General features: G+C 42.4%; 2 protein-coding genes and 2 long non-coding RNA genes across 9 annotated transcripts in view; 2 read left to right on the top strand and 2 right to left on the bottom strand.

Annotated features, from left to right (window-relative positions):
• Positions 1-16: 16 nt before the first annotated feature.
• LOC107267704 (transcriptional coactivator YAP1) lies at positions 17-13,040 on the top strand. Its single transcript, XM_015739703.2, has 6 exons — positions 17-1,933; positions 8,394-8,617; positions 8,694-8,878; positions 9,023-9,209; positions 9,306-9,391; positions 9,492-13,040. Exons 1-6 carry the CDS (start codon positions 1,329-1,331, stop codon positions 9,585-9,587), a joined length of 1,383 nt encoding a protein of 460 aa, XP_015595189.1. The 5' UTR covers positions 17-1,328; the 3' UTR covers positions 9,588-13,040.
• LOC112494350 lies at positions 4,486-8,498 on the bottom strand. The gene is made up of 6 exons (XR_003059662.1): positions 8,360-8,498; positions 8,101-8,280; positions 6,786-8,001; positions 6,435-6,690; positions 5,264-5,561; positions 4,486-5,184 (listed from the first exon to the last, which is right to left on the bottom strand). It is a non-coding gene; the product is annotated as an uncharacterized LOC112494350 (long non-coding RNA).
• Positions 13,041-13,469: 429 nt separating the features above from the next.
• On the bottom strand, positions 13,470-24,219 carry LOC107267705. 5 transcript variants are annotated; one of them, XR_003059661.1, is made up of 13 exons: positions 24,080-24,219; positions 23,191-23,998; positions 21,734-22,071; positions 19,737-19,883; positions 19,463-19,639; positions 18,728-19,278; positions 18,487-18,627; positions 18,145-18,381; positions 16,569-16,679; positions 14,658-16,497; positions 14,373-14,580; positions 13,872-14,276; positions 13,470-13,786 (listed from the first exon to the last, which is right to left on the bottom strand). It is a non-coding gene; the product is annotated as an uncharacterized LOC107267705 (long non-coding RNA). The 5 variants fall into 5 exon arrangements; XR_003059658.1 differs by having other exon boundaries at positions 16,569-18,381; positions 23,191-23,245; positions 23,618-23,998; XR_003059660.1 differs by having other exon boundaries at positions 16,569-18,381; positions 23,191-23,245; positions 23,839-23,998.
• A 53-nt stretch (positions 24,220-24,272) lies between these two features.
• LOC107267680 (protein hunchback) overlaps positions 24,273-25,372 on the top strand; it is a 7,730-nt gene continuing 6,630 nt past the window's right edge. Inside the window, exon 1 of one of the 2 annotated variants that reach the window (XM_015739665.2) lies at positions 24,273-24,941. The gene's annotated coding sequence lies outside the window, so the exon portion shown is untranslated. The remainder of the gene's footprint in view (positions 24,942-25,372) is intronic. The other variant, XM_015739664.2, reaches the window with a different exon arrangement.

The raw sequence follows: 25,372 nt of genomic DNA, 5'->3' as shown, positions 1-25,372 counted from the left end.
CCTCGCCTTGGCTCGGCTCGGCGCTCCGGCGACGTGCGTAGGGTAGCGACTCGCGGCAGAACGACTAGTAGCTGTCTGTCTGGAGTGGCTGGTTGGTGCTTGTCTGCCTACGTAGTACGACAACTCGTGTTCCTTGGTGCGCGTTCAGTGTCGTCCTCCCAAAGCGTCCTGAAGGGGCGTATCGGTGGGACCTGTGTATACCTAGTGCTAGCCCTGTTGCTCGAGTGTCGAGTTCTACTAAGGTGCTTTAATGTCCGGCGCTATTCCGTCCGTCTGGCCGAGCCAGGAGCGATCGTGATTATTACGGAACGGGCGGCCACCGCTGACGCTGACGAGCATTCAGAGAGAGAGAGAGAGAGAGAGAGAAAGAGGTAGCAGAGCACAGTGCCTTTTCAGAAGTGCTATAATAGTTAAGAATCCGAAAAGTGCCTTTACGTAGAACGAAGCTGGGAGATAGAATAGGAGGAAGAAGAAGAAATAAAAAGAAAATATAGCTAGTATCTCCTATACGGAGAGACTTAAAGAAGGTATACTGGATGCTCTTGGATAGTACAAAAATACTAAGCCAGGAAGTACATGGTTCTAGCAACTCTAGAGAGTATGCTACGAGAGTTCGATTAACGGAGGGAGAGTACTTGGTTAAGGCTTATTGTACCGTTGCGTCGCTGTCGCATGTTTGTAATCAGCGAATTGGAGTAGGAAGGTATAAATGTATAACTAGGAGAATTAGGTAAAGTTGCAAGCGCGAGGTTATAGAAGTCACGGTGGGAAAGATCCGCGAAGGGTCTTAGAAGCGGCAGTGGCGGCAGCAACAGCAGTATTGTCCTACTGCTTGTTTTGTTGTCTCACACCGAGAGGAGGAGAAGACAGTGCTGGAGGTAGCAGAGGAGGTTTCCTCGTTGTCGTCGGCGGTGGTGGTGGCGGTGGCGGTGGCGGTGGTGGTGTCAGCAGCGTTGAATGTGGAGAAAGAAGAGGAAGACGAAGAGAAGGTAAAGGAATTGAAGAAGAGGAGGTCGCGAACGCTCGCTTACTAAGCTAGTAAGGGAGAAGAGAAGAATTAGTGGTGTGGAAGTGTATAGTGAAGTTGAGTGTGCACGAGTCAGCAGCGAGAGAGTCAACCGGAGGTGTGAGTGAGTAGGAGAGGGAGAGAGAGGGTCGAGTGGCCGAAGGAGAAGAAAGAAGAAGAAAAAGAAGCAAGGAGAGACAGCATCTTGGCTACATGTATACTTATACGTGAGGAGGAGCATCTAGGTATAGCCGAGTACGAGAAAGATTCTATCCTAAGAGAGCCAGATACACTGCCTCCTCGGCAGAAAGACGGATCCAAAATGGCGTTGAACCAGGACGGCGTCGAACAATTGTCCAAGAGTAATCTGGTCGTTAGAATTGATCAGAACTCTGAATCGGATCTACAGGCCCTTTTCGACAGCGTCCTGAAGCCGGACTCGAAGCGGCCACTTCAGGTACCACTGCGTATGCGCAATCTGCCAGACTCATTTTTCAATCCCCCGTCGACGGGCAGCAAGAGTCCCTCGATTTCGCATTCGCGGGAGAATTCCGCGGACTCGGCCTTCGGTACGGCCGCTGTAGTTGCGGTTGGTGGCAGTGCAGCTGGCACTGCTGCACCGGGAGGCTCGGCCGGTGCAACTGGTACTGCGGGAGGTGCTTCAGGGGCGGCAGCAGTCGCGGGTGCTGCTGGGGCCGCTGGTCTCACCGTAGCTCATCCTAGGGCGCACAGCAGCCCAGCATCCCTTCAGCAAACGTACGCATCGGCACAACAGGCACCGCAGCACGCTCCACAACCTCATGCTAGGCATCATCATCATCAGAAACAGCGCAGCTACGACGTCATCAGCACCGTTGACGATTTGGGTCCGCTACCTCATGGGTGGGAACAGGCACGCACTCCAGAGGGTCAGATATACTTCCTCAAGTGAGTCTATACTTATTCGACTCTTATCCTGGACCACCCTAGGTCTTTCTTTATCTTCCTCCATTATCCTTTTCTTATCTCCTACCTTCTACGGTATATTGGACTCGTAATCTGGCTCCGTCCCTGATCTTCCTGCAGGCTAAAATCCCCACCACAAGATGCTCCCATGGCGATCCACCACCTGCACCACCCAGGATTCCCACGTGTCACCTGTCGTGGGAAACTTCCTTAGCGCGTCGATGCGTCCATTCGCACACTTTTGGAGCATCTTACAAGATTCCTCATTTCTATTTTACATGGCGCCAGTCAGAGCTACCTTACACGGGATTCTCAATGCGGTACTTCGCGATCCGGGCACACCCTTTTATCATTGAGGAATTCCTAGTTACTTGAAGTGGCAAGGAACGACGTACTCCTATGTAGCAATCAGGGACGAGTCCTTTCTCCTCGTAGCCGCGTTCCACAATCCTTCTCTTAAGGGTATAGAGTGTCTCCGCGTAACATGTATTTCGTTACAACACCATTTTATTTCGCTTGATTGAACTCTCGACGTCTCCATGCCGGATACACGAGCGGTTCCTTTCTTCTGAGAGAGCCATGCGTCACCTGTTGCGCGAAATCCTTGGGAAGGCCGTTTCCCACGAGAGAGAAATTCATTCATCTTTCAACGAGTCACTAATCCGTAGTACTATCGGCTCAAGATCTTCTCTCAAAGATACGCCTCAAAGACAGCCAAGTGAGAGAAAGGGAAGAAAGAAAAAAGAAAAATCTAAAGCTTAGCAAGAACTGCTACTATACCCAGAGCAAAAGTACCTGCAAAGATCAAGCCAGAACTTCGCCGGGTCCTGGAATACCCTACCCAAGCATCCTCAAGGATTTTCACCTGCGTCGAAAACCGGAACGGATGCTCCTGGACAAAGGACGATTTGGAGGGAGAGGAAAAAAAAAATTAAGAGAAAAAAAACCAGGCACACAGGTACACATCCCTTTTTACCTAGTAAACCAGGGTTCCACTTTTACACTATGCGTCCCTGTTCACCTGCGAACCTCTCTGCGTCAGGTCGTGGCTACCTGCCCCTGAAGAAGAAGAAGAAGAAGAAGTTAAAGAAAGAAAAAAGAGAAGAGAAAATTCGTGAGAGACCTACCGATCCCAAAGAGAGTCCTGGTATTATCCTCTGAACGAATTTCATTACAACCTAAGAGAACATCTCTTAAGATCTTTTCTTTTCTTGGGTCCGCCTTTCTTTCGCTCGCCGTTCACGTCTGCCATCTCTAACCTACAAACGTCGGACAATTCCCACCTGCACACTCAGCAGCTTCAGGAAGGATCGGGTTTAAACTTTACTCGGCGTCACGAGCTTTTTTTGTTTGCCAACCAGCACGTTCCTTGTATTTACTCACCCAAGAGCCATATACATACCTCCACCTGATAAACGGCTCCGGTGCAACATCCAACAGTTTTACTCCAGGTTGGAGGTATCGTACAGGCATATAAGCATATAAACGTATGAGCACACCTAAGCTGATATCAGACACGTTGCGCGTTCACATACTGAGGTACTTGCTTGCATACCTGTTTGTCGTATTGTCACGGGCGACGTGGAAATTTTACCGATAATGAACGACTTCAACGATACGAAGAAGCCTACTTCCATTGGACTCGAGGCGAATGCCATCAGAAAATTGCGTGAATCTTGTTCTTCCTTGTCTTTCTTTTATCTCCCTTTCCTTCTTTTTCTTTACAGTTAGCAGACATTATCGGAGCTGGCTCAAGATCTATTACAGTTGCGTCCGGATCATCATCATCTGGAAACTTATTATTGTCAGGATGACTGTAGCCTTCTAGACCGAGGTGGCATCTGTGCCTTCTTAATATCACTGGACTAGTTTATAAGGCCGAGTGTACACGAGATAGCCTCGCTATTAACGTACTGACTCACTCTGGCATTGATTCATCGCAATTTCCAGCCCTAGCTAGACTCTCTAACCCAGAAGCGTATAAGCATTCACCTAACAGAGATTCAACTGAAAATAATCGAGTCCAATTTCTTTTTTGAAGTTTAAGAAGGAGAGAGAATGATTTTGGTACGTGGCTACTAAGATACAAGAAGGTACTGGATGAATTTTGACTGGTGCCAAAAGTTTATTTAATCGTACCGGTAACGTAATTCGTTTATTTACTGTAAAGTCTCAATTTATTTGTCTGCCACTTCGGATGCGTCGGCAGTGCCATTCCCTAGACGTTTTTTTTTTCTTCTGACACTCGTATTACCAGTCGGCAAGCAAGTACATATTCCGAATCTTGTTAAAGGACAGGAAAGCTTTACTTCTTTTTTTATCTTCCTTTCCCCCGTCTCTCTTTTAACAGCCACAAGAGGTACCGACGTCGGAGTTCAGTTAACGAGGAGAGGTCTGTATCGCGTACGATCATCAATTTCAAGGAAATGAAGATGTGGGCCCTGGTAGATCCGAGCGAAATCGCAAATTCAGCACCGTCGATGACACCGTTATTCGCGATTCACAATAATTCCCATTTGCCCGCGCCTAGATAGAGGAGTAACGGATACCGCGAAACCGGCTGTCCATCCGTCCAATTACATCTTTAGATTTTGCCTTCTTTGATCTGCCACCGCCAAAAGGGGGTTTGATCGAAGTTAATTTAGCATCGGACGAAACTACGAGCAACCTGAAAGACGAATAGAAGAATTTTCATGAAAATTTAACTGGCTCTCGCTGTACGAGGTTAAAGTAAAGGATCAGAGCCCGACTATCCCGACACGCGAAAACAGTCGTTCGCATGAAAATAAATGACAGGGGGATCGCTAATCAATAAAATCTTAAAGGACGCCATTACCTATTACCTCTTGTCGATACACTTGGCGAAGCTTCGTTTTTCTCGAATTCCTTTAGAACGCGTATTTTTCGAAGGTAACGCCAGTCTCCAGGTGGGTGAAAGTCTTCTGGACAGGGGACAAACAGTCGGCCGTTATGTCCAGGGTCGCGTGTACATACACTACGCTACTGGCTTCGAAAGAGACATTGCGTGAGAGTCGCTACGTGTGCGTCCACACGTGTCGAAACGTGCGTATATTTGCGACGTGGCACGAGACGCTGGAAGAATCAGTGGATACAGTAGTAATGCTGGTATACCTGTAAATAACCCAGCAGTTCCACGAATTCAAATAAGCATCGGCAGCCGGTATTATAACCTCAAGGTAGAATCGTGCGTTCTTAAGTATACGTAGAGTTTCCTGAAAGGTATATACATTAGGCATTAGGCGTTAATGGATGGATTTTCGTGTACGGAGTGTAACATAGAACGGATTATACTACAGCGTGGACGTAGAGGTATGGCGGAAAGAGAGGGACACGTTTGAATCCATAGCGCTTTGATCTTGACCGGCCGCGGCACTTGTCACTGTTATTTCGCCATGCCGAGGCTAAAGACCCCGGGCACACCTGTAACCAAGGTAGTATCAGCCTGTATCGCACGCTGCCACGCCGAATGCCAGATCCGAGGATAAATCTTGTCTACCGTATAGACGATCCTATCGAAAAGTTCAAGGCGCGTCTCCCGTCTGTGTACTGTGTATTCTCGTGCAAACGCTTCCTGAGGTCCTCGGTGTATCTGTCGTCATTGATCACCTTGGCAATTAGTACGCGTATCCCAATGACAGTTTCAGAGGAAAAGAGAAGAAGGAGAGAGAGAGAGAGAGGCTGAATTAAAAAAGAATTTCAAAGGTCAGTCTACGCAGCCATTTACAGTTGCCAGTAATAATCAAACATGGACTATACGAAGTATAGAAGTGCCATAAAGACAATGTTATCTCCTTGTACGAATGATAAGCGACAAGAGCGTCCCAATGAGTGAGTGGTTTACTTGACGATGATTCTACTTCGAGGAAGGCTCTTCTTCCGGGAGTAGAGTATCGACCGGAAGTATAACGTGGGGTGAGTCCTTCTTGAATTAGGTGGCGGATCCTCTCTCTCTCTCTTCTAGTGGCCTCGAGTGAGGGATCGAGATAGGTCTCAGAGGGATGGCCGTGTACGAAACGCGGAGGCTGAGGGCAGAGGCGGTGCGAGAGTGTCTATTTACGAGTTGTCCGGCGCCGTGATGTCCGGAGTAAAAATACATCGTAGTCCGTATGCCGTGTGCCACACAGAACCCCTCTGTGGCTCTAACGCTTCCACTCGTCTGCCTCCGAGTCGCTACGGTTACCTCTCCTGCTTCCTTTCTCTGCTAGACACCCTCTCTCTCTCTCTCTCTCTCTCTTTCTCTCTTTCTCCAACACACCCTCACTGCCCTCTGCTTCTTCCTGCTTCCTTTCTCTGCTAGACACCCTGTAGTCCGTATGCCGTGTGCCACACAGAACCCCTCTGTGGCTCTAACGCTTCCACTCGTCTGCCTCCGAGTCGCTACGGTTACCTCTCCTGCTTCCTTTCTCTGCTAGACACCCTCTCTCTCTCTCTCTCTCTCTCTTTCTCTCTTTCTCCAACACACCCTCACTGCCCTCTGCTTCTTCTGCTTCTTCGCCACCTTCTCCAACCGAGTCAGCTTCACTCCTTGGAAGGCTGCCAGCTCTCACAGAGACGCCTCGCGACGCTTCGAAACCTCAAACTCCCCGATCGTGGCGGACCGATGCATCGTATGTCCTACTCCTCCTTATTGTTTTTTTTTCTTGCAACTTCCTTTTATACCAGTTTTTTTATACCTCTCTGTTACCCGTGTGCCAGACGTCTGATACTTTCTAGAGCTTCTGAAAACAAAAAGATATGGATTAAGTAAATAAAGCATCAGGGGTACCACCCTCGGTCTGGTTGGCAGGTATAAGTGAAAAAAAAAATTACTAACCTCTACCAAAACATCCCTTGTGACTTCTGGCGATCTACGCTCTGCGGATATTCCCACGTGAATGACTGCCAGGATGCATTGTATAGAGCTGCTCTCTGTTTTGCTGCGCGAGGATTTATTAACCGGGCAGTCATATAGTACACTTCGCGGAATGGCCGGTGTCGCTGAGAGACTCAGTGCCTCCCTCCCTTCTCGCCTGCCCCGTACGTCTTGGGCTTTTCTCCTCTAGCTCCTGCTGTCGCGTCCATACACTCGTTTGCTCGCTGCTATTTTCACCTGGAGCATCTTTCTTCGTCGATCGTTCCTGGACAAGACGTTTTCCTCCATCAGGATGATGATCCTCTGCGGGATCACCGTATCCGTATCAAGCAATATGTATCGTGGAAGAAGAGAGAAGCAAAGAATCAATCGGCTGTGGTTTATTATTTTGGTATCCCCTTCGCCTGGAGTATCAACGAGTTCACTTCCGGCGGAAGTTGCTGGAAACAAAAGGTCAGCCCGTCGACGTTTCCGTAGCGCTACGACGCCGTCGGGGGGACGTAAACAAGTCGTCGGGATTTCCCCAGCAGATATATATTTCGTTTTCTCTCTCTCTCTTGACGATGAGAAAAAGAAGAAAAAAAAAGTGAGAAAGGTTAAAAAAAGGAGGTAATAAAAATAGTGCGAAGAGGAGGCAGAGATAAAAAGGGATAAAAAGAGGTTTAAAAAAGGGGGGCACGAGAGGCTCCTCTACTTCTTGCCCAGCGAAGAAACTGCGACGGGGGGAAAGGAAAGAAAGAGAGAGAAGGGAAACCACGATCGGCAATCGGAGCCATTAGCCGCTATTTTTGTCGTGGTGGATGCGTGGCTGTTTGCTACGGCTAAAACCGTCAGCCGTACGGCTTTATCCTCGTAAAGCCGTTCTTAACAATCCGCGAACGAGGGATCTGGGGGGATTTAGCCGGGCGGCGATCTCTCACGTGGCGCTCGCCAATAAGGCCGCCCTCGACGCCAGGAAGCCGCCGTGACATCACCACGTGCCACGGTTCCGACATATGTATATCGAAAGCCCTGACGTCACACGTGGCCTGCAAAACAATCTCTTTCTATACTTATTGCCCATCCGGATAAGTCCGTTCCACTCAAGAGTCTGCACGACCAGTAGCCACCAACTATATGTGTCCTATCTTCGCCATTTTTTTTATCCACTCTTCCTTCTCTCGTGAATTTTCTCTGCCTACAAAGAACGTATGTGTGTATATATATATATATATTATTCTTACTCTCTTCATCATACTCCTTTTCTCTCTTTTTGAATATATATATATATATATACCTATATCAGCTTCCTGGTCTTCCTTACGCCCCCTACTTCTCTCTTATACCTAGCCTCCCTGGCCAGCCTTCTCCTTCCTACGTTTCGTCTTTTGAATGGAACTATTTTGGGCGCCCCTGCCACTATGTCGAGATAAACTAACGTACCCGGCGTATTCAGTTTCTGCGTCGTAGTCCTCCTCTGTTTGAGTATACGATTACGAAGAGACTAAAAGAAATAAGAAAAGGAACAAAAATATAGAATCGCTTAGATCCATTACCAGACTGGACGAGGAAGATGATTTTCAATTGCAGTCATTTGACGAGAACCACGACATGGGAGGATCCACGGAAGACAGCGGCCGCCGCGAATGTAGCAGCCGTAGCGGCGGCCGTCGAGAGTGGAAAAACGTCTACGGGTGCCACCAGCTCACTGGGACCGCTTCCCGACGGCTGGGAGCAGGCACGTACTCAGGAAGGAGAGATTTACTTCATCAATCATCAAACTCGCACCACCTCCTGGTTCGACCCTAGAATCCGTGAGTAGAAGCATTCCTCGATAGCAAGCCTGGTGAAGATAAAGCGATGATCATTGATCCTGATGAATCTTTCTAGCCTCTCATCTTCAAAGAGCTCCTACCTCCGGTGCCATGCTACCTCAGAATTGGCTCCAGCAACCTGGAGGCGGTGGTATACAGAGCAATCAGACCCTACAAGCCTGTCAGCAAAAGCTTCGTCTTCAGTCTCTACAGATGGAACGCGAACGCCTGAAACAACGTCAACAGGAAATCATAAGACAGGTTGGATATTTGATGGATCAACTGATCTTGCTGTTTACCTTCAGATCAGATCCTCCTCCTCTTAGTGGCTCCTATTAATAACTACTGCTGCATCCAATAATTCATCCACGTAATACGAATTCATGTAATATCCTGTTACTACAGCAAGAACTGATGCTGAGACAGAGCAATACGGATGCTGCGATGGACCCCTTCCTGCCGGGTATAAACGAGCAGCATGCGCGTCAGGAGAGTGCTGACAGTGGTTTGGGACTTGGTTCGGCGTATTCACTTCCTCACACGCCGGAAGACTTCCTGGCGAACATCGACGACAACATGGATGGGACGAGTGGTAAATACTGATAATCCATCCTGTGTAAAAAGTAATAGAAAAGCTGTTTATCGAATCCTCTTGCAAATTTATATATATACTGTCTTTCATTACCAGAGGGTGGTGCGCCGATGGAAACACCGGATCTTTCTACCCTGAGCGACAACATAGACTCCACCGATGATCTCGTGCCTTCTCTTCAGGTACCTAACTAGACACATATTTGGTACTGGTTAGTTTTAGCTACAAGCATCACTCTTTGGCTTACTCATCGCTCTCGCTTCGTTTCTTCGTCTTCTCTAGCTCGGCGAAGAGTTTAGCAGCGATATCCTGGACGACGTACAGTCGCTCATCAATCCCAATCCCAGCAAACCCGAGAACGTCCTCACGTGGCTGTAGTGGCACCCCAACCTGGATGATCTTCGCTGCAGTAAGGTGCTCGACGGCTGCTCCTGCGAATTGCGATAACCGATGCGTCTATATACATTTTTAAGAAACCACAACGACGGCGTTCAGGGTTGTGTGTGTGTGAGAGAGAGAGAGAGAGAGAGAGAGAGAGAGAGAGAGAGAGAGATCATTCATGTTCAGAAGTGTCAGTTCGGATACCGGAAGTAACGTTTCATTTCCAAACGCGGTACACGTAAGCATCTTTATGTGTTCTATTTATTTTCTTAAAAGCCACGAACCGGATGTGGCCTGCCAAGGAAGTAAGGATAACAAGTGAATTACATGAAACTTCGAGCCCTCGAGATACAAGTAATACGACATTTACTGCTCAATCGTCTCTCGCCCTTCTGCGAACGTATATATATATATATATATATATACACACTGTTTTATATAGGATTATATATATTGACATACACCTCAAGAGACTCGTGGCTCGATTCATAATCTCTCTTTTTCTCTTTCTCCTTATCAGTCTCTCTCTCTCTCTCTCTCTCTCTCTCTCTCTCTCTCTCTCTCTCTCTCTCTCTTGACTTCTTTGTATATATGCGCGTGTATACTCGCCAACGTCATGTAAATAGACTCTGTATTTTTTCTTTCTCACGGTTAAACGTCCGCCCAAGAGAAACGCTGTGGGAGAGATAGATAGGGAGCGATAAAAAATAAGAGAGAAAGAGAGAAAGATAAATATATATAAACGAAACTAGAAGAAAAAGATAAAGAAACTATGGAACGCCATGCATCGCGAAAATAATCTTGATAATACGTAACCGCGAGCCTTTCGCGTTAATTGCGATAAGCAATTGCGAAGGGGCAAGGCGATGACGAAGAACAAAAACATGGCGTTCTCACGACCTCCGGTCCGTGTCGAGCTTATCTATTTATATATATATATTTTTTCTATAAATATATATAGAAAATGAAAATGTATTTTCTCGAGCCGAGCTCAAGTCTTGTATTCATGACGTATCGAAGATTCGATGATCGACGAAATAATTGTAAATCTGCATTAGCGATTTCCTGAACGGAAGCGGAGTAAAAATGCAGTAGAATGTTGAAGATACGACAGAATATTGCTGGCTGCGACCGGAAGTCAACGATTCGTCGTTGGGCGACGATGAGGCGTTGAAAGTGCAATTATATTTGAAGAAAGAGAGAGAGAGAGTGAGAGTGATACGAGAGATCAAGGGGGACGAAAGTCATGCATGAGGCGAAATCGATTAATTTTCGGGTTGGCAGGGTGACTTTCTTATCAGTGCCTTATAAATTGTAGGAGAGAGACTTTTTGAGTGGAATGTCACGAGAAAGTGTATATCCGACATTCTTAGATACGTATACAATATATAGTTAAGAGTGAGAGAGAGTGAGAGCGTTATAGTGAGAATGAGAAAAAGAAATAGATAAAAAAATATTTAAAAACCGGAAAATACGAACCGGTTGACGCCGTCAACTTTCAAAGCAATAACCGTCCATACGAAACGTTTACGTGAACACGTGGTAATTGTTATAAAATATAGGCAGCACGTTTTTTGACCTTTAAATATTTTGAGGGAGGTTACGAAGTGAACACAAAATGAATATATATATATTTTTTTTATATATAAAGTCTATACTTGTTACGAATTGCAGTTTTATTGGTGTCGGCGATAGGGAGAGACGAGAGAATTCGAAGGAAAAGAATAAGATACGTGGATAAAACTATTAAAAAATCGACAAGAGCAATAATTATAGATAATAATAATGTGCGTGAGAGAAAGAGTGAGAGTGAGAAGCGAAGAATTAAAAGATGGATGCCGTTTAGATTTTAAAATTCCCTTAACGTTTTATACTATACACACAGTTATATAATGAAAGTTGCAAGAGAAGTATATGATATTTATAGAATACTTAAATATCTTCTAGCCCTAAGTATCAGCACGGGCTGCCTTTCTGGGACTCACCCACGTATCCCTGGCAAAGGTGAGGGCCCTCCCTTCGTTATTAAATTGTACGTTTTTTTCTTTGTCTTTACACTTTGTAAGAGCTATTATATTATTATATATATATTATATATTGTTAATATATAATATATATATATAATAAGGTCAATACCGTCCGTTGTGTTCGGTCGGTACAGCTGATATTATGCATATACATGTAATTAATTAAGTTGGCAGCTTAGCCTGTAACGTATGAAATTTAAGAGTGACACGACTCAACGTCATTTTCATTAACTTTTTTGAATCGACTTTTACGAGCTTCGATATCAGTATCGATAATTGAATTTTAATGGCGGTTGATATTAAAATGAAATTCAAAATGAAATATAAATGTAAAGCAATGGACACTAGTATATATTAGCCCGGGTCAGTTGTTGGGGCGATATAGTTTTTCTCGTTAATGAAAATGAAAGTTAAGGACAATGGCGGATTGTCGTTTACATTGCGCGACGGCCCTAAGGTCTCCGTCACTCTTACTTTTGGTTATTTTAATTTAGGATACTCCGATCGGAGCTGAAGAGGAAACGAGATGCGAGAGAAACGTGAAGTAGCGAAAGTCGTTTTGTAAATTTAATATGTTGGCAACGTGGAAAAGAAAGAGGAAAAGGAAGAGGCGTAAGTGAAGGAGAAGAAATAGATGGCTCTCTCCGACTTTTCTTATCGTGACGGAAAAGTATATTGCGGAGACGTTGGCTTTTCAATTGATATATTTATCACGTCTTGTAATCCTCACATGTCTCGGCTTCACCTCGTTTACTTTCCACGTTGACGCCCTAAGGTTTCATGTCTGTATTAGAAGGTTATGGCGTGCGAGTATAAATGGAGTTTTAGGTTATGTTTAGACTCGATTGTCAGTTTCTTTTCTTTTCTCTGGAGAAAACGCTCTAATCGGTATGTTTATGTTATTATTACTTGTATCATAGGACTGAAACGTTGAAGAGTAATAATATTCATAAGGCGCGATTAATTGTCGACCTTTTTTTATTATTAAAAGAAAAGAAAAACAAGAGCAACTGCGCTTCCTGAAGAGACTACACTGGACGCGGAGTGATCCTTTGTATTCTTTTTTTCTTTTTATTCTGTATAAAGACTAACCTGAGGTCAGTTTAAGTAAAATTTGAGATTACGACCGTAGGACTATCGCAATTAATTATTTTATCGACTCGCGTAAGTTACTAAGCATAACCTGTGGGACACTCCGTGACAGAAGCTCGTATTTTTTCAGAAGCCCATTTATACTATACATAGGAACCTTATAATTGTATATCATTTTAATTACAGTTTAACGATACTATTAATAAAATCGACTACCACCTCCCCTCCCACCCTATACCTTGCTTTTGGTTTAAATAAAAAAAAAAAAAATGAACACTGTACGTAGTTTACGTCAGGGGAGTCTTCGCCGTTAGTTTATTGTACAATAAAAGACGTTAATATTCATATTTTATAAATATACGTTGAAACAGTTGCGAATACGAGTTTAAGAGATTAATTGATTAATCTGTTTATAATTATACGTTTAATTAGTCTATTGGGAAAATGTTTTAGTGTATTTTTCTTTTTTGTACATCCGACGTAAACTTCGCGTTCTCCCCTGAATGGCGCAAGCGTATACATAAACATCTGAGATTATACTAAATAAATTAAATTAGTTGTTTAATATCAGTATTTAAAAATATGCTCATTGGCGATCATTTGTGACGTACATTTTTATATCGGTATCAAGTGCCTTAGCAATAACGATAACAATAAATATATTGTTTACTTACATACTGACAATCACGAATTATTTTCATTATCTGTACAGCCCACCCTATTATCCTTTATTGTCCATGACTCTGATAGCCAAAGAAAATTCTTTATTTCTGTTTTATTTTCTATTCAAGTGTTATGTGATGAATTCACGATACTATATGTATATATATTAGTAATGGACTTTCCTATGTATTAACGTAGAAAGTCTCTGCCGTTGTTTTTTATTTTACCACGCTCGATAAGTCATTTCGAAATGATTCGTCGTCGAATGTACTTTTTGTCGATCAGCCCTCAGGATACGAAAATATTGACATATTACAATATTGAGTTCAAAAAATTTCGTTATCATGGAAGTGACTTTCTATTTTTTGAAAACGACAGCGCTGCTTCAGTCGAGTCACGTAGTTCAATTGCAGTCTGAAGCAGAGATGAAAAATAAAAATTACTATTGTAGGAGATTATTCGAAAACAGATATAATCCATGAAAATCGAAAATACATACAATTCTATAGCGGCCATGACTGTTTCATAGAGAAATGGTAGAAAAGAGTGTCGGAGAGGGGTGGACTCGTGATTTTGGCAAGGTCTGGCTTCTGGGGTGAGTGAACGAGCCGGCTGGGGTCCATCGGGGGATGAATCCACCCTCTTGCCCAAACTCCCCCATATCCCCCATGAGGATTTTTACGGAAACGCCCGAAAAATACGGCTCGCCGTTGTCGACGTCGTCTTTTTTTTCTCGTTGCTTTTTCTCTCTATTTATCTGTCTCTCTCTGTCTCTCTCTCTCGGAAGGGGAAACTTGACGAGACGAGAGTTTCGATTTTTCGAAAACTTTTTCCTATCCCCCGTATATCTCACGTGGCTGGTATTATAAATTGGGAGAATAACATTGTGAAACTGAAATTTTTCCTAGAAAATAAAAAAATTGTTGAAAAAATAGAAAAAAAATGGCATCTCGTTACCATTAGTATTCACAGTAAAAATTAGAGAAAGGGTATGACTCACGATTCTTGTTTGCACTGTTCGCCTCTCTCTCTGATACGTTTCGATGCCCATAAGTCTGTCTCTCTCGCACTCGCGAGCGGTATAGGAAATCCGTAAAATCTATGTTTTTTTAATGCTCTTGCAAGAGGTCTAGTTCTCTTTTTCTATATTCTCAAAAAAGGATCTTTCACGAGTTTGGGCAGTTTTTATGGACCCTCCAGGGATCATCCTGTAAAAAGATCTCTGTTCGATTAAGCATATTCATTTCCTGAAGGGACCAGCTGGTCCTCCGATCCTGCGCGTTACCTCTGGTCCGCCATCCATGACAATGGACGACGTGGAAGCTTCGTTTTACGATTTCTCAAAATGCGAAAGTTGGAAATCCGTGTGCAGAAGAAAGTCTCCCGTATCTTTTTTTTTTTCATTTTGGAAATTTTTTCCTCGACTACGGACTTTCAAAAATCCCTTGGTAATGGCAGTTCTTCTGATATTTTTTAACCTACTTTTCCAGCCAGCAGCTCGGCTGTAAAATGGTGAAAGTACCGAGTCGAGGGTGGCTGGGTGCGGGAAAAGGGTTGGAAAAAAAAAGAAGGTTACTGTCACTAATTTCCTGTACTCGCGCGAAAAAAGGGGTCTCGGCCAAGAAGTAGCGACTCCGCAAAAACCAAGAGATTAAGTTGGGACCTGATGCGTCCGTTCCCTACCTCAATTGGCTTAACCCTTTTCAACCCTTTCCTTCGCCGTAAGCGGAAGCATGCCAGAGGTACGGACGTTTTTTAACTATTGTAAAACTTCGAAACACCAGATTACGTCTCTAATCCTTTAGCCCTTTCAGGGTACCCGTGGTCTTTCGGATACCAGAATCGCGGTACATAAAAAAGTTTTCTTAAGAAAATCTTATCCTTAGAGAAAAACGCTCATCAGGCAGCCATTGCTTTTACGACGCACAATACCTTCATATTACGGGGTGTCTCTGTTTTTTTTTTTTACAATTTTTTTTAACATCCTAAGATATCGGGATTATCCGGTACAAATTTTTTATTCTCACTTTTTCCGAGAAATTCCAAAATTCATATTGCATTCTTCTTCTGTATAACGGTAAAACAAAAAAATAACTGAAAATACTGGTAAAAAAATAAAAACCCCAGATACTCGAAGAATGTAAAATTTGTCAAAAATTTTGCCAACCTAAATTTTATTACCACTCGATCGTACCGATATATCAAAATATTGATTAGGGGTGCACTTCGTCTCGTTTACACGTGTCGTGACGTAAAAAAATTTAGAAAAAAAAAAGAACAGGCAAGTGTTACCCCTCGACAAATACAGGGGTAGTTATCCTCGTGATTTAAGCCAGTGATTTTCGACTATCTGCAGATCGCGTTGCGTCATGGAAAAAAAAAAGAAACGAGTGAAAGGAAAGGGGAGCCCCGTGGGCCAAAAAAACAACCCCTACAAGCGGCACTTGAAGCACGCGCAGGTAGGATGCACTTGTGCTCGCGATCCGATGCAGGGGGAGTTTTTTGTCGATTAAAAAAAAAGTTCAGCCGACCCACCCTTCTTCACAGGACTCGCACCCGTGGCTAATGGGAGCGATTTAAAGAGAGAAAAAAACCTCCCCTTTCAATTCCCAACAGGTTGATCTCTATTGTGTAAGATTGAGCGCCACTCGAGCCCTTTCGTTCATCCCTTAACTGGCGTCAGGCCTATACGCGACTCTATCAATTTTCATTCCCTATTGGTTTAAATATATTTTTTTTTTTTCAATAAAAAAATTTTGTCTTCGACCACCTCAAGGGTGGCTAACCGGAAAACGCTTTCGTATCGTTGAGCAGCAGCTTGACGATGACGTGTTCAGATCGATCGACTGTTAAACGTATCCAGGATTCGCATTTGATTTTCAATGGACGATTTTTTTCTCCACTTCCCCTTCTTTACCTACGGGGATCCATTGTACGTTTGCGCAGTGCATTAAAATGCATTCCTAATGGCTCCTACGGGTCTTTGTTGGTTACTTCTATTTGTGCGCGACCCACCAAGTCCTGAGCACGCCTGCCATGATGTGCAAGAAATAGCAGTAAGTCCTTAAAAAGAAGCTGATCCATCCGGTTTTTGAGAGCAACGGTAGGATTGCAGTGAATATTTTCTAAAATCAATAAAATATTCCAATCAGACACTCATACGTGTACAAAATGAATATAATTATAATATACAAACCTGTTATTATAGTCCAAAAGTCAAAATGCACTTGAGAGCAATTTTTTGTCAAAAAAAATCTATATCGATCAGGGGCCCCTGCCCGGATTGCCCTTAGTGTACTTTGGGTAGCTAAAAAAAATACCCTGTAATCGTATTACAAAATCCGGATGTCATGTGATTTTGGGAACAAGGTGGAAGAACTCAATATTGTTGGGATACTTTTACATTGGTACAAAGAGCATTTCCTGGCAAGGAGGGGGAACCGGGGTACTAGGGGTTCAGAGAGAAAAAAAATGTGGCGACACGAGCTCACGCATTTTGGGTCGTATCGACGTGTAGTGAAAAAGCAGAAAACGGGAGGAAAAGAAAGGAAGCTAAAGAAAGAAAAGAAAAAAAAAGCTATTGAACAGAGTACGTTTGAAAAGTGGCCAGAATTAACGCGTGTGGCAGGGTGGATTGGAGGGGGGTCTGCCACGAGGGTAGTAGCCCCATGCTCCGCCCATGAGGGGCTAACGTGCCCCTCAGGAGCCGAAACAGGGACGGAAAAAAAGCCATAAATGAAAATGATCATCGTACAGAGTGCATTCGTTCCGTTCTAGAAAATCCGATTCTGACAAGATTCGTTTGTTACATTTTTGAACACTACCTAACCTAACTTTTTTTCCCTCGATCGTACGCGAATCCCTTATCTGTTAAAAAAGTCGAAAAAAATCTTACACAAAATATTAAAAAATAAAAATACGTATCGACCAGAGAATCAAAAATATTCGGTAGGAGCTAAAGAGAGAAAATTATTGAATTTTCTATGAAAATGGTAAATCTTGAAAAAGTGACATAGACGCCTCTCACGCATAACCCATAGAATATACGGTGGCAGAAAGTATCCAGAGGACCGGTGGAAATTTTCATTAGAGCCGTTAATAAAGGACAAAGGGTCAGAACGCGTTTCCCAGGGAAAATCGAGAGAATTCGCACGCTACAATGAGAATCGCGTAACGTTTGGCAAATGGCGCATTCGATTTTGTAAAATCCTTAAGTACTGTAAGTTGACCAATGGGAAAGGTCTGACCGATCGACGTTATATTCCACATACAAGGGGTGCAACGAGCGTCCAGTGCTGCTTAACAATGCCGGCGTATGTGTCCAACTATAAATCTTGCATTGTCCATATCCAATGTTTAGTTGGCCGCATATTAACCTGGGGTGCAAAGGCCATACATTTGGCATTGTTCAGAAACTGACCCTTCTCATTGCAGTGACCCCTGGGCTTCTTATTTATCAGGTTACGAGCCACTCGTAACCAATCCCAGTGCTATAGTTGTTGTTGCTGGATGCTGCTGCTGACCGATTCTGACCAATAACCTCCCTCTCTTCTCAATACCCTCGATCCAAAACTACCCTCCTTCGAGAATCGCTGCTAAAACCTCCATATACTCTGTGGTACCCTATGCGTTACGGACAAACGGTCGAATTACGCGAACCCTGAATTTTTCAGGAAGACGCGAAAGAGGGATCAAGAGAGAAGGAGGATACGACGAGTCTACGAGAAAGAAAGACGCCCGTCAACGGAACACGATGGGCATACGGAACTGACCAGCTGCCGCGGATTCGAGAAAAACGATTTTTTCTCCCTTTTTCTATTTTTTTCTTCTCTTCTTCCCGACCCCTCTTAGAGGTTATATTCCTGGATCCCTCAAAAGGACCGAAAAGGGTACTACGTCAGGATACCCATGCACGTTTCTTCAAATCTGGAATTGCTATCCAATCTCCATAGTAGGTCCAGGTCCTGGAGTGAAATCCTGATCCTTTGTACTACAGTACAAATCACCTCCTGTAACAATGACAGCACAATTAGCATACACAGCCAAAGTCCTTGATAAAAATAAATTACATAAGTCTCAAGGAAAAAAAGAAAATATAAAATAAATGAACAAACCCAACAAACTCTCTCAGTGAATCTTGAAAAATATCCCAGAGGTCACTGGTAAAATACCATGAATATTTTGGTGGAGGATCCCAAAGAGGAAATGGTCTAGCTCATTCCATATATAGCGAGGGGTGAAGGAGGAAGGAGGAACTAGAAGAGTAAAAAAAAAGAAATAACCAAGAGGGTAGAAGAAAAATAGTCTTCCCCTGTTAGCCTAAAAAAAACCACCACCGACACCAGTCCCACTCACCCTCTACGATGGCTACTAAGGTACAGTAGTAACACTGGTACAGTGTAGACACTGAGTATAAGAATAAGGGATGCTTCTAGAAGTTGGCGTTAACTAGTAGCTCTCCTATGTATTTAATATACCTATATATACTTAAGGATATGTGGATACACGTAAGGAGGGATACGTGGAGGCTATCCTCAGAATATATAGGGGTGGGTGTCAGCAGATGAACCATAAGTATGGGTCAACCCCGCACGAGCGTGGGTCAGCTGTCAGTTGTTTGTCCTGAAGAGGACCGAAAGGGACGCCATTTGTGCTGTGCAGCCTGCAACGTCCTGTAGATCCTCGACATTCTGTATTCTATATTTTACATTCTGGATCCACAACGGCCGCAGCGCCGTCGAATTGCCCCACGTCAGTGGCTGCGCGATTTTCAATAGATCCGCTCGTGTCCGGAAGACCCTCTGACCGTTGCCAGATTTAACATTTTTATAGAAAAGCACGAGCCTTCTTTTTTTTTTTTTCAATTGTGCTACGTGACCTCTTGAACCCCTGCACGAGTCAAAGTACTGAAAATTTTATGCTTGTTAGTATGGAAAGATTTTGGTAAATTTTTTTTTGGGAGATCTTCACATTTAGATGGGAGATATTTCGGTGGGAAAAAAATATTCATTTTTTTGATTGAAAATTTTATGGCTAGTTTATGACTGGGTTTTACCGTTGGGTGATTTTAGATTTTGATTAATACGTTACCTGCGATGTGTATGGGCACGTATGTCAAAGGCGTTATTATTTATTCGTCATGATTGGCAGGGGTGGCGACCCCTGTGGCGCTTCAGTTTTCTTTAGTACACAGAGTATATTTCACACTGGTAATTCCTTTGGGGAGTGTTGAGGGATCATGAGTGTCGTTTGGTAAATTTTGAAAATCTGAAAAAAAAAGGAAATAGAACGGAAGAAAAAAAAAATGGATAATCGTTGAAAAAGAATTTTGCGTTTTCTGGGAATAATAATCTCACGCAAATACCTGGGGTCGTCAGTCAAGGGGGTGGCGTTTAAACAGCTGTGCCTTCAACCCCTTCTGTATCCCTTTCGTATTTTTCCGTAGGGGTTGGCAGACTCGAAATTTCGAGCGAAAAATATTTTTCTTACTTTCCATTGCGCAGGGATGAATCTGAAAATAGATAAATGCATTGCTATAAATAATTTTTTGACTTCGGAACAATCGGTGATAACCAAAATTAAAAATTAGGGCATCGCGAAAGCATAACGGATACAATAAATACCCTTAAGCACGCTTAATAACACTAACGAGTTTAACTTAACCTAATGAGGACGATAATGTAACAAATTTTCCAAAAATTCACTATCGCTCAGTAAAATCGCAGCGAATAACAATTCCGCCATTAAGAAAACTACGAACAGTTAAAAGCGTCCCGACGCTGTCGCCAAAAGACAAATTTTTTTTTTCCTATATAATTTTCGAAACTAATTAGTCAATCCTTTAACCTAATTAACCGCACAGAGTGGTAATCGGTAATGTAACTCTTGGACCGCCATAAAAATTTGCGAAAAGGACCTAATTAAAAAAAAAGCGATAATCTCATAAATCCCTGATAAGATAACGAAGCCGGTATTTGTAAAATTATAAAATTCGACTGTAAGCTGTCTGGAAATTTTGCAAGCGTCCCTTTAAGGGTTCCGTCGCTGTACAACGAGTGGAACTGTTGGAAATATAAATTTTGACTTTTCATCCCTTTAAGAAATAATTGTCAGGGATGGGGAAGAGCAGTCGAAACGAAAAAAGAAAAACAATGACTACAGACAAAACACGTGGGTCGTAGAGACGGGTTGACTTTTCCTAATTTTCAGTCGAGTTATTACGGCCAATAATAATAATAATAACAACTGGCCAAAAGCAGGGCCAAAGCTCCTCCGTATAACCTATTGTTTAATCGGTGTCATGGTGCGCACCCTGAGACTCTTTCGTTTTGTGTCAACTAGTCCCTTTCCATATAAAGGTCAAAGTGCGAGCAAGGCCCTCACCCTTAACTGCCATCCCCATCAAAATTGTCCTTATTAGATAACGATGCATTGTACAATTTTGAAAACTGGATTTATGACCACCCTACCTGCACCGGATTACGAGGTAGATTTGTCTATAGAAAGACAAAAAAAAATAAAATTTCAAGCACCCCATTCAAAATTTTCATAGCTCCCCCGATGGATTTGACAAAATTTTCAAAAACTGTACACTTACAAAATTCCTTAATGACTAACGAATTCTCTTGCCGCTTACGCATTAAAGCAACCAGGAAAGGAGTAAGCGCGTGAATTACGTCGTTACCCTATTTTTGGAACTAGTTTCTAACGAGCGATTTAATCGCAAAGACGATCTGGCTTTTCGAAAATGCGAAAATTCGCGTATACCTAATAGGCCTATGTGTTTCTCCTATTTTTTCCTTCTCTCTCTCTCTCTCTCTCTCTCTCTCTCACACATCCTTCTTACATCGATCGTCGCTTACACATTTGAACTGAGACAGAAAGAGAGCGAGAGTCATCGGATGGGGGTGGTCAGAGGGTGGAACCAGAGGAGGGATCGTACATTCTCCACCGTTAACCCCGTTACCAGTATACAAGTAACAGTACAGAGTTTGTAAAGTCAACGACTGTCAATAAAAACTGTCGTGAGGCCCGTAAATTTTGGATAATACTGAGCCCGAAAACAAGACTGTACTCAAAAATATGTCAAACACTTAAACGTTAGACCACGGTCAATTCTTTAAGGGTTGACATACTTTGACACCAAATATTAATCCAGTTACTCGTAATTTCTCTAAGAATAATTTTACCGAAGATAACCACCCCCTTGTAGGATTTTTAATTTCTTAATTTTTATTGGATCATCGCTCCACTATTGTCATTACTTATTGGCTGCATAATGGCTGTGGGTAGTACTGGTACGTATGAATAGGCCAATTAACTAAATTAATTAATAAGCTATATATATATATATATACTTACTAAGGTAAACGACTAAAGTAACATTTTTCTTTATGACTAATACAATTTTAGTGCGCTCGTACACTTGACTTTATCTGACTAATATTAATCGCGATATGCTTAGTAACTGTTTTGCTAATTTTCAAAATCCATATTTTCCCTCGAGCAACGGGAACTAGATGGACTCGAGTGTAATGACTCATCCCCCACTCTCGCTCAAAGTGAAAGGGTTTATTAAGGTTTTGGCTCGTGCGCCTTTTTCCAAAACTCGCCATATAATTAAGAAATCACGTTTCCGTTGATTGACTCGGCAGAGAGATAAGCGACGTGAAGTATTTGAGGTTTTCTTCATTCTTTTTCTGTAATCAAAAAACGGAAAAAACATTGTAAAGTTAAAAAAGACAAATGAAATATTTTTTGATAACAATTCTATTAGAAAAACAGTGCCTACCATGAAATTCTATAGAAAATATTTTCTGGTATTAATGGGGACAAAATGAACGACCGTAAGACCAGACTTAAGGATAAAAATAAACTAAACAATTGACAGCTGCGTTTATTAGTACCGAAAGGTCCTGTTAAACGTCAGTCGCCATTATTAAATACTGGATCAACCCAAAATTAAAACCACTTTGCAAACAAAATGGTGGATTACGATAAAGATTATAGATTAAGTGACGCAGTAAAATTAATTTGAACGATTCTCAATATGTTGCTTCTAATCAGTCGTAATGATCGTAAAGCCACTGTGACGTCACTGCCAGTCAAATTAAATATCGACCAATAACGTAATTAAAATATGTATAACCTTACAGATAACGTTGTAGAACATATTGGCGTCTTTGACTCCGTGAAAAATCTCTACCTGTCATTTAAATTTGTCATTAGCCAGTTGGCAGTCGTTGCGGTTTTTTTCAGTGATTGCCCCGACACGAAAATCCAATTACACCAGACCGTTGGCGGAGGTCAATAATAAACCTAGCGGCATTTACGAAATATCTAACAACCGACCGCCATTTACATTGTCTGATACCTTATTGGGTTATAGTATAGCAGTTAGAAAAGGGTAAAGAAGTACAGCTGTCATTATGCTGCTAATAAGTCTGATTTCGTTTGACAATGTACGAAGTGTGAAAATGAAAAACTGCAAAACCCTTATAAAGTTCGACAATATAAATAAGTCGTGCGATAATAACGGATGGCATTGAAATATCAATTAGGCATTTTTATTATTATCTTATCAATGAAAATCTAAACGCGTGTGATTCTTATACCATGAAAATTGAAAGTACGTAGTGGTCACGTAGTAACAAAAAAAAAGGAAAAAAAAAAAGACGATAGATCGCTACGGAATTCCTCGTTATTATTATATTTCTAATACGTCCCGATATATCGATATCGATCAATATCTTTCCATCGATATCCTTAAAAAAGATGGTAGCAAAATAGACAAAATTATAATTAACTTATATATATACTCTTGTTTATCTGATCTTGTCCAATTAGCCTTTTTGCCCGTTTACATTAGATTACCTGTAAAAAAAATATACAAGACACTGTTAATACACAATTTGAATTTAAAAAAGGTTAATGTAAAATATGAAGAAAAAAAAGAAGATTTCCATAGTTTTTCCTTCTTAGAAAAGAAACTTTTCATTGTTCATCAAGCAGAGGAGTCACCGTGACAGATTGGTTCTTGAGAAGAAAACAGAGAGAGAGATATATATACTAAAGTGAACAGTTATTGAATAGCAATAGGGAACTCGCAACTTAACTGTAAAAGCAGTAAATGAGAAAAGTGTTTGGGTATAAGAATTGTAAGAGGAGGGAAAAACTATGGACGAAGTCGAAGGGGTCTTCCCGAGGATAAAGGAGGTCGTCGGGGACCAAGAAAAAAGATTATACTTATATATTCGAAGGGGTTAAAGGGTTGAGAACTCGGAGAGAGATTTTTTGATGAACTTTCGAAAAACGGCATTTTTTCCACAACCACCACCGTAGACGTTGAAACAGGTCAAAGGGTTGAATGACAATTTATAACATCCACGCCCGGGTACCTTCATCCTACCCTTCCCTCCTTCTCCTCTTGGGCACACCTTGGAAAATCCTTTAAGGATGCAAAATACCTACGTCCGACGCTTCTGTTGTCGAGCGGCAAAAATGTTCTCGCTAGTTTACCAAAATATATTGAAACCTGTTTTTGCAAAAATAACATTTTCGTTGCTTTATGACTCTTCTGGATATACCACCCCTTCCTTCAAGGCTTCACAAGGCAGAAGGGAATATCTGAAAAATGGCCAAATTAATTATTGAGATAAAAAAGTTTAATTAAAAAAAAAAAGAAAAAAGAAAAAGACCAAAACTCACCCCTCGTGCGATCACAGTGAATCCCGAGGAAACCGTCATCCCAATTCCCAGATATAAAAACGGGAAGAAGTGGAAACCGCTATATCGGTAAGAAGTGACGAGAGGGTCAAAGGCCACAGGGTGGGGGAGGTTAGTCTCCTGAATAAATGGTGGGGACGAAGCCTTTGCCAAAAGCATCTATGAATTCTGTGAATCGTCGAGCGTCCATTGGGCGGCCCCCTTAAAGCCACCGGAGAGAGGGTAGCTGGCCCCTTCGCAAATCCACAAATAAGTCAGTATTCCACTTTGGGACTTAGGAGGTTGTTGTCAGTCGACCTCAGGCATTCACGGCGTGACGGACCTTAACGCCATAGTCGAGTGCGCGTGCGCGTGCGGGGGGCTTGAAATTTTAACGAGGGAAAGGAGTTTCCTGTACGTCCGGCAAGATCCTAGATGAAATAAGAAAAAAGCAGAAGAAGAACCCCCGTTAATTGTATATAGACATGTATATCTATATATATCGGCATTACATTGTATATAAATAACAATAATAACATATGGATAAATAACAATAAGGACGGTACCGGGGAACCCTTAATCGGGAGGAATCGTGAGTGTATACGTTGAGACGTGATAGAACCAACCGAGGAGAGAGTAAGAGAGACAGAGTGAGAGAGACAACAGTGTGAAAGTGCGTGAAAAAGTGTGCAGTCATATTCACTGAAGGAACGCTCAGAAGTTTTGATAGATTTTTTTTCCTTCTTCCTTCAATCGAACTTTATCGTGGTGACATTCTCTTTAATTGACATCATCGACGTCACGTCTTCGTCAACGTCTCCTGGGAGTTCCCGGTGGAGTCCGGAGGATCCACGTCGGGCTCGAGGTTTGTACTGTTAACAGATATAAATTTGATTAATTAATTAATTAAAATTAATAAGGCGTACTATAGTGTTTGCCATTGATAGGAAAGATGGAGATCTTCTGTATGGATATCAATGAAGTTTCAGGAAATTTATAAAGACTGAACAGTGACAATAGGACATTTTGAACGGACGCTTTTGACTTTGTTGGTTTTCTCTCTTTTTTTTTCCCCCTTTCTTTCTCTTGTTCCTCTTCATTACACTCTTCTGGGAATAGATGAGCGCTCGACTAACCTCGGCTACCTTTCGACTTGTTGTAGTGTTTTGGCTTGGAAAGTCTTTTTTCTTCTCTTTTCTTTTCCTTCCTAGGAAACTCTTGTACGTTTAGAAATGTCGGTTGCTGATATGAGCGAAGGGGAGAAGAAATAGATGAGATGGATAAGGGGTTGAGGCG

The sequence above is a fragment of the Cephus cinctus genome, unplaced genomic scaffold (assembly GCF_000341935.2).
Source record: "Cephus cinctus unplaced genomic scaffold, Ccin1 Ccin1_scaffold0448, whole genome shotgun sequence".
NCBI classification, from domain to species: Eukaryota; Metazoa; Arthropoda; class Insecta; order Hymenoptera; family Cephidae; genus Cephus; species Cephus cinctus.
The sequence above is the reverse complement of the archived record's forward strand: the minus strand, read 5'-3'. Positions and strand labels throughout refer to the sequence as shown.